Source organism: Oryctolagus cuniculus, chromosome 4, assembly GCF_964237555.1.
Source record: "Oryctolagus cuniculus chromosome 4, mOryCun1.1, whole genome shotgun sequence".
Taxonomy (NCBI): domain Eukaryota; kingdom Metazoa; phylum Chordata; class Mammalia; order Lagomorpha; family Leporidae; genus Oryctolagus; species Oryctolagus cuniculus.
Window position 1 is genome coordinate 19,860,337 of NC_091435.1, and position 12,451 is coordinate 19,872,787.

General features: G+C 42.1%; 1 protein-coding gene across 7 annotated transcripts in view; it reads left to right on the forward strand.

Annotated features, from left to right (window-relative positions):
• The window catches only part of APP (amyloid beta precursor protein), a 271,030-nt gene that overhangs the window by 169,648 nt on the left and 88,931 nt on the right, over positions 1-12,451 (forward strand). For all 7 annotated transcript variants that reach the window (XM_008266825.4, XM_008266826.4, XM_008266827.4 and 4 more), the window contains 1 exon segment: positions 11,930-12,063. In XM_008266825.4, coding sequence (XP_008265047.1) covers positions 11,930-12,063 — 134 coding nt within the window.

The window sequence follows — 12,451 nt, forward strand, 5'->3', positions numbered from 1 at the left end:
GGAGTAAGCTCCTCAGTTGAGCTGACACAAGATTGCATGTATGGGCCGGCGCCGCGGCTCAATAGGCTAATCCTACGCCTGTGGCGCCAGCACACCGGGTTCTAGTCCCGGTTGGGGTGCCGGATTCTGTCCCAGTTGCCCCTCTTCCAGTCCAGCTCTCTGCTGTGGCCAGGGAGTGCAGTGGAGGATGGCCCAAGTCTTTGGGCCCTGCACCCCATGGGAGACCAGGAGAAACACCTGGCTCCTGCCTGCGGATCAGCGCGGTGCGCCGGCTGTGGCGGCCATTGGAGGGTGAACCAACAGCAAAGGAAGACCTTTCTCTCTCTCTCTCTCACTGTCCACTCTGCCTGTCAGAAAAAAAAAAAATTGCATTTATGAAGAAAATGTGTGGTGCTTTGCATTGTGAATGGAATACTTGTCCTGTCAAGACTTACAATCAACAATTTCTAGATTTTAAATTTTTGTCATAGAAAGCAATTTGTTTCAAGGATACAGATTATATGTTCTTTTGTTGTTATCCTAAATAAGAATTAAAACAAAACATGAGGGATAAAAACGTGAGACTTATAGCATTCATTTCACTGTAACCTCAGAGATTTGAATACTTTAAAAAAATCCTTTCCCATTTGGGATGAAGTATTTTGTGAGAGTTGTTTCTAACTTTAATTTTGCATCTGCCCATTTAGGTTTAGGACAATGCCAGGGTTTGTCATTAAGTCTGCATAGGGCAGTGTTTATAAATGACAAAATTATTAAATAAATACTTGGTGATTGGTTTATCTTTCAAATATAGGGAGTGTTTTTCTTTGTATTACTCTCCCATCAGATTACATCGTAAAAGGCAACCAGATCAACTCATAATAGCATTTATTATCACAATTAGGCCCCCAAAATCATTTGGTCTGGCCCTGCCAGGGTAATTGCTGGCAGGATTCGAAATGCAATAAATCTACTGCAGGCTGACTTTGCAGTAGATAACCCTGTATGGCCCATGAATGATGTTATAAATATCCAAATTAAAAAGTTTCCCATCCCTGATCTAGACCAAGGTTTCTCAGCCTCGGCACTATTGACATTTTGCTCCAAATAATTTCATGCTTCCCTCTGCATGTAGGATGTGCAGCAACACCCTTGGCCCCTCCCTACTTCATGCCATTAGCACAACTCCAGCTGTGATAACTGAAAGTGTCTCCTGACTTTGCTGGATGTGCCTTGTGGGACAAAAATCACCCTTAGCTGAGAGCCAATGAGTAGTGTTTTCCTGACATGTGACTCAGCTTTAAGGAGGCTGCTCTAAACACATGTACTTTCCACTCCTTTGAGAGATGTTGAAGCCTTACAATGTCAGTAGCCTTCAGTTCCCACAGATATTTGTGAAATTGACTTTGTTAGGCCCCTGTTCTAGCTGCCAGTGTTTGTGAGACAAGGTAGACAATGCTGTTTGCTGTTTTGACTGCAGTGTTAGAGGTCCCTTCGTTTTTCTACTCTAATGTTAAGCTACCATGGAAGTAGAGAGGAAACCAGTGAACCCTTGTGTTTGATACACATGGTTTGCCCACGCTGTTCCCATCCCTCTCTGTGTGTCATCTGGGTTTTCTGGAGTGCCAGAAGCTAGAGCTGTCAACACAGGTTACCTGTGCCTTTGGATCGTGTTTTTGGCCAAGGTGTAGATATGACCCTCTGCAGGGTTGAGGGAGGAAAGTGTCATGGTTTCTAGGGACATCAGAATGGCCCAGATATCATAGGATTGACTAGTATCCAAGTACACTTCCAGAAAACAGAGAAAGAATTGGAACTTATCAAGTCAAGCCCAATCGCCATTGCCACCTCCTGTTTGATACCTTGGACGCTCATTATTTGTAGGCTGTGGATGACTCCCTGCACAGCCTTCAAAGGGAACGCGCCACTTTAACCCCAGAGTCCTTGTCATCAAATCCTATCTGGTCATTTAGTCTTCGGCTAGATTCAGATAGTAGGATTGTTCTTAATTATATTATTCTTGTTCCTCCAGTGGTAAAATAACAAATATGAGTTCCTGTAGTGCATTTTATAATACTAATGGAACTATGATATTTATAGAAAACTGTCAGGCATTATTAAAAACAATTAAAAAGCCGGTGCTGCGGCTCACTAGGCTAATCCTCCGCCTTGCGGCGCCGGCACACCAGGTTCTAGTCCTGGTCGGGTTGCCGGATTCTGTCCCGGTTGCCCCTCTTCCAGTCCAGCTCTCTGCTGTGGCCAGGGAGTGCAGTGGAGGATGGCCCAAGTGCTTGGGCCCTGCACCCCATGGGAGACCAGGATAAGTATCTGGCTCCTGCCATCGGATCAGCGCGGTGCGCCGGCCGCGGCGGCCATTGGAGGGTGAACCAACAGCAAAGGAAGACCTTTCTCTCTGTCTCTCTCTCTCTCTCACTGTCCACTCTGCCTGTCAAAAAAATAAAAAAAATAAAAAAATAAAAACAATTAAAAGCCTTAAAAGATGTTGTAGTGCTTTAAATTACATGTCACATCAGTGCCAGTAAAATCTATCGGATTGACAAGTGTGAAAAGCCACATCTTTCATATCCAGAAATGCTTGCATAAGACGACGTGGCTTTTTCTTCAAAGCTGTAATCATAAGAAACCCTGAAATGGAAAACAATTGAGTTGCTGAGCAAACCAGCATTCAAAGGTCATTTACCCTGACTAGTGAAAGAATGCTCATTACATATGTGTTCTCTCTTTGCTGGTTTCTACTAAAAGAATTGGCAAACAGGTCTGTAAAAGACCAGATAGTAAGTGTTTTGGCTTTGTAAGCCCATATAGTTTCTATGCTGACTGGTCACTGCTACATTTATAGCATGAAAGTAGTCACAGCCAATAAACAAATGAATAGATATGGCTGTGGTCCTGGAAAACATTGTTTTTTAAAAAGCAACAAACACGCAAATCCCTGGTTTAGTACTGTGGTTGTTTTTGATCCCGGGCTAAGGAAGTACTAGTGCTAACTAGAGATTTTGAGGGTCTAGAAATCTGACTGCATTCAGGAATTTGGTAGTTTTATTGGTGAGATGAGCCCCAAGTTTCTTATAGAATCAAATAAGAATATAAAGAGAAGTATATGAGGATACTTTAAAAAGTTTATGGAAAATGGAATTAAGAGATTTGTTTATTTTTACAATTTTTTTAATTCATGGAAAAATGCATGTTACGGAAAAACTGCATGGATTTCAAAATGTTTTGTGCCAAAATAAATGTTATCTTTTAATTGTATTTTCCACTAACTTTCTAAAGTACCCTCATCCAAGCATATGGAAAGATTTCTGTGAAAGGCTGGAGTAAAATGAAGCTGGTTTTATCCTCAAGACCTTGATGAAGGTTAACATTTCTTCTGCTTTTACTGCAAAAGATTCTGTGAAAGTGGACAATATTGAAGAGTCTGCATTTTTAAACTCTTCTATTGAGTTTAGAATGTAGCTCTGACAGGTAACTTATTTATGAGCCACAATTAGTGGAGTTGAGAATAGCTTCCAACAAATTGAGGGAAAACAATACCTATGGTGAACACAGTCCACATGCCGGCCTTTATTGCTTTTGCTTTGCATATATTTGTTAGATTCAGGCTTGAGGTTGCTTTTTAATTTTGGTGCATTGTGCTAAATAGAGAGTACCAATATTCACAAAAATAATGCCAGCATTCATTCTTTCATTTTCATGTCACATATTTTGACAAAATTCCCATGTCAGTATGTGTCCATAGACATAAAAAAGAAATGTAGCTTGACTAAACACAACACAGATGACATTTTTATTGCCTTACGTCCAAGCAATGCATTGATAGTGTTCTCCAACTGTGAGTGCACTGACTATAAAATCAGTGTGATCCCAGGGCGTGTGGGGGAAGGGCCTTGGTTCGTGTTTTAGAAAATGCAGTATCACACTGAAGGATCAGGAATTTCACTTTCATGTTATAAATGGCTTCCTTGGACTTTAGGGATGACAAATGCTTGAGTTTAGAATGCAGTAGAGGTTTTAACTATTTTGGAGTTTAAGAAATAGAGGGGCTTTTTAATTTTCTTTTTAAATTGGAGTGGTCATCTAGAAAGCTCTACCATTTTTGAGGTGAAATTTTTAATGTGAAATCCTTCTTTACAGGCTTATATGTCATCCATTTACAAATTATCCTCAGTGTCAACTCTCATAAATAGCAGTCATTTCAAGGGACAGCAGAGCTAGTTCTGTATCTAATAGCATTTTCAATAATTCAGTGACTTTCATAGATCTTAATTTACTTTCATCTTCTGTTGACAACACCAGAGAGATAAATTGCCTTTCTGCCGAGGAAAGAATACTCACCACATTTTTTGGTTACCATCTAACATTAGCATATCAGCCAAATGCCATTCATGTGTCTGTCTTTAGGGAGACAGCATTGTGGCCTATCTGAGGTTCTCATGGTCATTACTATTTCAAGGTGAAGGTGATATTTTATTTTATTTTATGTTATGTTATGTTATGTTATTTATTTTATGTTATTTTATGTTATTTTATGTTATGTTATGTTATGTTATTTTATGTTATTTTATTTTTGCATCCGGAGCTCATGACAATAAAATAGTGTATCAGTCTTGAGATCGAGGAAACAAGTGAATAGCCATGTGATGGGGGCAGTCGTTCTCGCCTTTGATCTTGACCTCACATTCTTGCTACCTTTACTATGAGTGTGAGCAGAGTGCAGCTGGCCCTCCATGCTGTGGTGTCCACAGCCATAAATTCAGCCACTGAGGATCAGAAACATTCAGGCAGATAAAGTAGGTCGGTACCAAGCATGTACAGACTTTTTTTCTTGTCATTATTCCCTGACCAGTATAACTGGAGTAATCTAGAGATGATTTAAGTCTACAGGAGGATGCATGGAGGTTCTGTACTAACACTGCGATCGTTTTATATACAGGACATGAATGTCTGTGAATTTTGGTATCCTCAGGGGTCCTGGGACTGATTTTACTTTGCAGTGATTACAAAATCAGAACCAAAATGAGAGAAGCTGGTGCATGGACAGTTCATTTGATGGTTTACCGCCGGTGAAGTCCTCCAGGTGGGCAAGGAGTCGGGTTTCTACCATAGCCTGAAGAAGCTAGCAGATTTCCCCTGTTGGGAAGTCTCTTCCCTTCCAATGAGAACATTTTCTCAAGGGAAGCATTTTGCAAGCTTTGTGTCTCCAGTGATGAAGCCATATTTGGGGACAGGAACATTGAATGCTGCCTGGGGTTCATTAATAAACTGGAATTAAAGTGCTCTCCTTCCTACCCTGAAAATAGGGGCGGGTGAGTAGGGAAGACGGTGTGAAGTGGATGCGTTGTGACAAGCACCAGAGCGCGGCTACAACTGAGCTGAGCCTTGGCGTGCATGGGAAAGCAGTTCTCCCCGTGCAGTCAATGCCTCGGGTTTGGGGGATAGCGTTCTGCTGTGAGAGGAAGGAGCCAGGCGGTGATCTGCTCAGGCATGTGGGGTAGATGGGGACCTCCCGTGAGAACGTTAGTGAATATCCCTTATTCCACCCCGCCTGCCTTCCCTCCTCTCCACCCCTGCAAACACTCCACATTGACCCTGGCTCTTGAGAGACCTTGTGGCTTCACGCGCCCTGCAGGATCTGTGCTCTTTGCCTCTGGCCACATTGTCCTCCTTGTCTATCCTGGAACTTGCCAGGCACTCTCCCTTCTTAGGGCCTGTGTGTGAGTTTCTGCTGCTTCCTGTCATGTTCTTTCAGCAGCAGCTAACTGGGAAGTGTCTCAATGTCACCTTCACAGTTCAGACCGGGCCTGCCACCTACTTACTGCTTGGTCTACACCCTCCTTGCACTCCCAACACTCCTGAACCTTCTTAACCCTGCCCTAACTTTTGTTCCCTCTTTTTCTCCGTAATACAAATCATGCACCAACATTATAGCTTTTTGTCTATTTTTTTTTTTTTTAATTTTTATCATGGTGGTGACTTTCTCCCCATGCTTACCATCCGGTAGGGGCTGTAATATTGGCGAGGTAGAGGAAGGAAGGGAGGGATAAGCAAGCACAGTGGCCCTGCAGCTTCTCAGATTCCTCTGACCTTCGAGGATTGCACAGAAAAATCACAGGGTGTATCTAGGAGGGGCTGGTCAGGCGGAGTGCTCCCGAAGTAGGGAAGCAGAATATTCACTGGAGGTAGCAGTGTGCTCTGAATTAGATCTGCTTCTCTGTTGCATTTTTTTCATTTGCGTGTATAGGTTCCCATTGTCACTACTATTCAGGAAGGAAGGTAGAGCCCTATTTATCCTACCATGTCCTATAAGGCTTTTGGGACTAAAATGAGAAGATGAATGGTAAGGTCATTGAACAAGTTAGGAGTCCACACATGTGATGCTGGAGAGCTGCTAGTGATTAAGCCCCTGGAGATCAAAATCCAGAGCTAATGTTGTTTGTTGGACCCTGCATACTCACTCTGTTTTTCTGGAGAAAGGAGAACACCCCTGGCCAGCTGGATTGCCAAAGTCTTGAGTGAGCACATTTGAGTAGGGGCCTGGCGCTAAGACATCATCCATATTCCAGTGCTATAGGCTCCTTTGCCTGGCTCCTGTTTTATAGCAGTGCCTCTGGTAGAGGTCACACACCAGACAGCATCCAGGGCATGAACAGCTGTTTGATAGGAAACAGGCCAAGAGATACAACAAAGTATTTTTGGCCAAGTCATGTTGTTCATAAATAAAACAATGCAGCAGAATCCCTCTCCATTACCTGGGACATGTGGATGGATTTGCCCTTTAATGCTGTAAGACTTAGCCTTTTTTATGATTCTCCTATAGCTGAATTCAGACTCTATTTGTGTGTGTTTGTGTGTTAAATGATATTATTTTCCCTCCATAAGGAAACAGGGTAATTTTTCCCCACGTGTAAGAGCACGAGGAACATGCCTAGCTCATTGCACACCAGTGAACAGTGGCTGTTGCTACCATTTGGTTAGCTTGGAAACCTGGGGCTGTAGTATGGCTTCTAAGGCACCTCAGAGATCTCTGAACAGGATGAGCTGCTTGGAGGGAGTTTAAAAAACAAAGTTAAGGGCCGGCGCCGCGGCTCACTAGGCTAATCCTCCGCCTAGCGGCGCCGGCACACCAGGTTCTAGTCCCGGTCGGGGCGCCGGATTCTGTCCCGGTTGCCCTTCTTCCAGGCCAGCCCTCTGCTGTGGCCAGGGAGTGCAGTGGAGGATGGCCCAGGTGCTTGGGCCCTGCACCCCATGGGAGACCAGGAAAAGCACCTGGCTCCTGGCTCCTGCCATCGGATCAGCGCGGTGCACCGGCCGCAGCGCGCCGGCCGCGGCGGCCATTGGAGGGTGAACCAACGGCAAAAGGAAGACCTTTCTCTCTGTCTCTCTCTCTCACTGTCCACTCTGCCTGTCCAAAAAAAAAAAAAAAAAACAAAGTTAAAGCCGGTTTGTCCCACTGCTAAGTGTTTACCATGGCCTGTGCTGTTTGAGTGACCTGCAATGAACAACTTCCTGTTCCTTTTCTGCCCTGAGACATTTCCTGACATTCTATGAGCCACTCCCTTCCCAAAAGGAAATGCCTTTATAGGATAGGGACATAGGACACAGGATTTTCTACTGCTGCCACAATCTATGCTACCATGTACCTGGACTTCATCCCAAAATAGTAGAGAAATAGAAGCTGACTCTCTGGACTGACTCCTCCTTAAAAATCTTCTCCCCTTCCTCCTCACCTTCTGCAGGGCAGTGATAATAGAACACTAAGTTCAGTGTAGAATATCAGTGCTTGCTGCCATTCTTCTCTCCTTGACTGGACAGTGAGCTGGTTTCCTGGTTACCATGAATTTAGAACAGTGTCACTCACTCATACCAATGGAGGTAGAGGCTTAGTGTGAAAATCTACAAAGTTTGAATAGAAAGTGAAAAGAGAAACAGTGTCTCTGAAATTCCTCAAGTCAAATCTGAGACCCCTAACAAAGATTTACTTGAAGAGAAATTTGGAGAGAGAGAGAGAATTATGAGGAATTAGCCCATATGGTGATTATGGAGGCTGCTAAGCCCCATGGTCTATTGTCTACAAGGGGAGATCCAGGAAAAGTGGAGACATAATTCAGTCCAGCTCCAAAGACCCAGGAACCTGGGGAGTGGATGCCGTAGGTCCCAGTCAAAGAGGAGAACACCAGTGTCCCAGCTTAGTCTACAGGCAGGACATAGGGGCAAATCCCGCTGCCTTTTTGTTCTGTTCAGGCCCTCAATGAATTGGATGATGCCCAGGCAGTCTGGGGAGGACAAACTGCTGAGTCCACCCAAATCAAATGCTGCCCTCATCCTGAAGCACCATCACAATACACTTAGAAATTACGGTTTTCATCAGACACCCTGTAGCTCAGACTAGTCGGCGCATGAAATTAATGCAGAAATACTTCTTAATTAAGTGGAATTAATTGGTAATATACTATTTGTATTGCTTCTGTGTGCCTGAAAAGAAAGTTTAATACTTGAAATATTCTTAATCCTGTTAAAGCTAAACATACCTTGCATACTTATTTCTTTATTATTCTTTTCTTAATATTGCAAAGCTACACCTCAGTTCAGTCCAATGAGATTATAGTGATTCAGATTGCTGTTTTATCCCCTTTGCATTATACATTAGATGATGTTTACAAATCATAAGAACTGAAGGAAATGATAAAATTTGCAAACCTGAAGAACTAGAAAAACTTTTTTCTACTTAGTAAATTTATGAGTCCAGTTTATGGAAGGGGGTGCCATGCTATTGGTTAAAAATGTTGCAGGCAGAAGGCTGTATTTATCAGTGAATACTGTATTTTTGTTTAATTTATTTAAGAGACAGAGCTTCCACCTGCTGTTGCACTTCCCAGTTGCCTGCAATGGTCAGGACTGGAGAGGACTTAAGCCACGCACTAGGAACTCAACCCTGGTCTCCCACATAGTTGGCAGTTACATGAAGCATCCCTAATGTCTCCCAGGATCTGCCCTGACAGGAGGCTGGAGTCAGGAGCCAGTATCAGGAATTGAACTTGGGCCTTCTGAAATGAGATGCAGGCACTCAAACTGGCATCTTACTCAGTAGGCTAAATGCCCACTCCCTATGTTTATATGTTTTTCTTTTACTTAAATTGTAAAGTATGGTTTGCTTAATCATGTTATTTTGCCAGATTTTACTATGGCAAAATGTTGCTGTTTTATTTTCTGTTTTTAAATTGCTCTCATTCACACTCTATCAGTAAAGAAGAGAAAATGGTTAAAACCATGGGAAACAAATTTAAAATACTCAATAATACCTCCATTCCGAGTTGAAACAATTATTAAGTCAAAAATACTTGCATATTGACTTGCTTGAGGTTATACAGAAAAACATTTACCTTTGAGATATCTATCTATATAAAAGAAACTCATTCTTCAGTCTCAAAAATTAAGTACTCGCTTTCAATACTTCCAGCCCTGTATGTAAAATTTTTTTTAGAAAAAGACACATTACTTTCCCCTTAGGTTCTGTGTATAATTCATTTTCAGTGGATTTCATAAAGTAGCTGGTTTTTACCATGGTTTAGCAGAAGCATTAAAATTTAAGTAGGATATAATAAGCAGGACAGAGGAGCACCAACTTGAAGTACCTGGTGTGTCAGCCTCTCTCCTGGATGACTTATGTGTGGTGTGGCATGTTACCCGAAAGTCTTACCATGTTGTATTATGCCATCTCCGTTTGATGAGGAATCTGGAACATAGAATGCTTACATTCCTTACCCTTGATCACAGAACCGAGATCCAAAGCCAGGTGTGCTTCACTACAAATTCACGCATGCCCTTTCCTTCAGCCTCCAGTTTGCTATGAATGGGAGGTGGAATGTGAGTCCCTCGCTGACTGTCCAGGATGGGGACAGCTGTATGAAGGTTCCAGGATGACCTGTGACCCCTTCCTTCCCCCCACTTGAAAGGAGCACCTGGATAGACACACTAGCTGCTGTTATTGTGTGAGAAGTAATTTGTGATAGAAGTAGAAGGGAGAAATTCAGAAGGAATATTTATCATTAAATATATTATTCAATGATTTAACAAAAGATCCCTGGTTTCAGTTAATATCCTGAGACCTTCCAATTAATATTCCACACATTTCCTTATGCCTGTATTCGTAGAAAAGATATTTAACTTAGAGTTTAGTTTCAAAATGACTTAGCCATAAAATCTTCTTGTTCACATCCTTTTTGGGATATTATATCCCAAATATAACAGTCCAGTAATTAGATAAGAATGAAAAGAATGCTGGGAACATTGGTGATATTTGAATAGTCTTTTGAATAAAACACTTAATTTGATTTGACATGAGAACATAGTGAGAACACCTCATTTCATTTTTTTTATCTTTTTTTTTATTTAGTCCAAAGTACAGTTTATGGATTACAATGCCCCCCCATAATTTCCCTCCCACTCACACCCCTCCCATCTCCCGCTCCCTCTCCCATTCCATTCACATCAAGATTCATTTTCAATTATCTTTATATACAGAAGATTGATTTAGTATATATTAAGTAAAGATTTCATCAGTTTGCACCCACACAGAAACACAAAGTGTAAAATACTGTTTCAGTACTAGTTGTAGCATTACTTCACATTGGTCAACACATTAAGGACAGATCCCACATGAGAAGTAAGTACACAGTGACTCCTGTTGTTGACTTAACAATTTGACACTCTTGTTTATGGCATCAGTAATCCCCCTAGGCTCTAGTCATGAGTTGCCAAGGCTATGGAAGCCCTTTGAGTTCGCCGACTTCGATCTTATTCCTACAGGGTCATAGTCAAAGTGGAAGTTCTCTCCTCCCTTCAGAGAAAGGTACCTCCTTCTTTGATGGCCCCCTTCTTTCCACTGGGATCTCACTCGCGGAGATCTTTCATTTAGGTGTTCCCCCCCCCCCCCCAGAGTGTCTTGGCTTTCCATGCCTAAAATACTCTCATGGGCTCTTCAGCCATATCTGAATGCCTTCAGGGCTGATTCCCTCATTTCATTTTTTAGGTTAAACACATATTCCTCTTCAAGTCAAAATCTCTCTTCATTTTCTTTAAGCTCATAAATATTCTGAGTTCTCATAGTCATTACTGGTCTTTTGGAAAACTACTTGTATAAACATTGTAATTCACTAGGCTCATAGTTTGTTTTATAAAGTAGTATAGTTTGTTTTATAAAGTATTCTTCTATTATATGTGCATTTTTGTTTCTATGTAACATACCAGTATATGTTACAACTCATATATTGCTTAGCTATATTAGTTTAATTCAAAATAAAAATCACTTCCTTTTTGACAAACAGGGTAATGAATTTAATGGCTATTGCAAAATTTGTGAAGGCAAAAGCTCCTTTTGTAATTTCTAAAATGCATTATTGACATTGATGTCTTTGTAGGGTTTCAAGTACTCTCTTGTGAAGGATGGCTTTGTAATTAAGCTACCTGGACTAGACCATGTGGAACCTACCTTTTCTCTGAGTTCTTATTCTGCAACAGGCTAATGTTCAGATTATTTAGTTTCACAGGAATCATAATGTGTGATACAAGTGATACCATCACTGAAGATCACAAAAAGTTAATCTAACAAAGCATGAGGATTTGGGAAAACAATTTTATATTAAGCACCGACTGCTCTATGCATGGCTGTTATTGCAGAGAACTAGTACTCTTCATTGTAAAATGGATTGTTTTAAAGATTTCCCTCTACCCCCGACTTGGAAAGGGTGAATGAATCACGCCCATGCTGTGCTGCAGAATGTCTCGTGGTGTTCCCTTCAACAGCATTAACATCTTGTGTGTGCTTCTTTACTAAATTCTTTGTTCTGGGAGATAACTGACAATATAGCTTCTTTGAAATGGCTGGATATTCTGTTTCTCTTCTCAAAACTCCTTCCCTTTTCCTTTGTAGTTCCCACAACTGCAGCCAGCACCCCTGATGCCGTGGACAAGTATCTTGAGACACCTGGAGATGAAAACGAACATGCGCATTTCCAGAAAGCCAAAGAGAGGCTGGAGGCCAAGCACCGTGAAAGAATGTCTCAGGTAGATGTGGCTCCTTGTCCTATAGCCCTTTGACATCAGAAAGCCAGAACTTGGTTCTGCCTCAGTCTTCCCAGGTGCCCATGGCTTTAGTCCTTTAAAGATGTGACATTTTAATTGATAGATTTATTTATTTATTTGAATGTCAGAGTCACACAGAGAGAGGGAGACACACAGAGGAGAGGAGAGGGGTAAGATCTTCTATCACTCAGCTGATTCACTCCCAAAATAGCAGCAGTGGCCCAACCTGGGCCAGATCAAGTCAGGAGCCCCGATCTCCATCTGGGTCTCCCACATGAGTGGCAGGAGCCCAGACAGTTGAGCCATCTTCCACTGGTTGCCCAGGCACATTAGCAGGGAGCTGGATCCAAAGTGGAGGAGCCAGAACTCA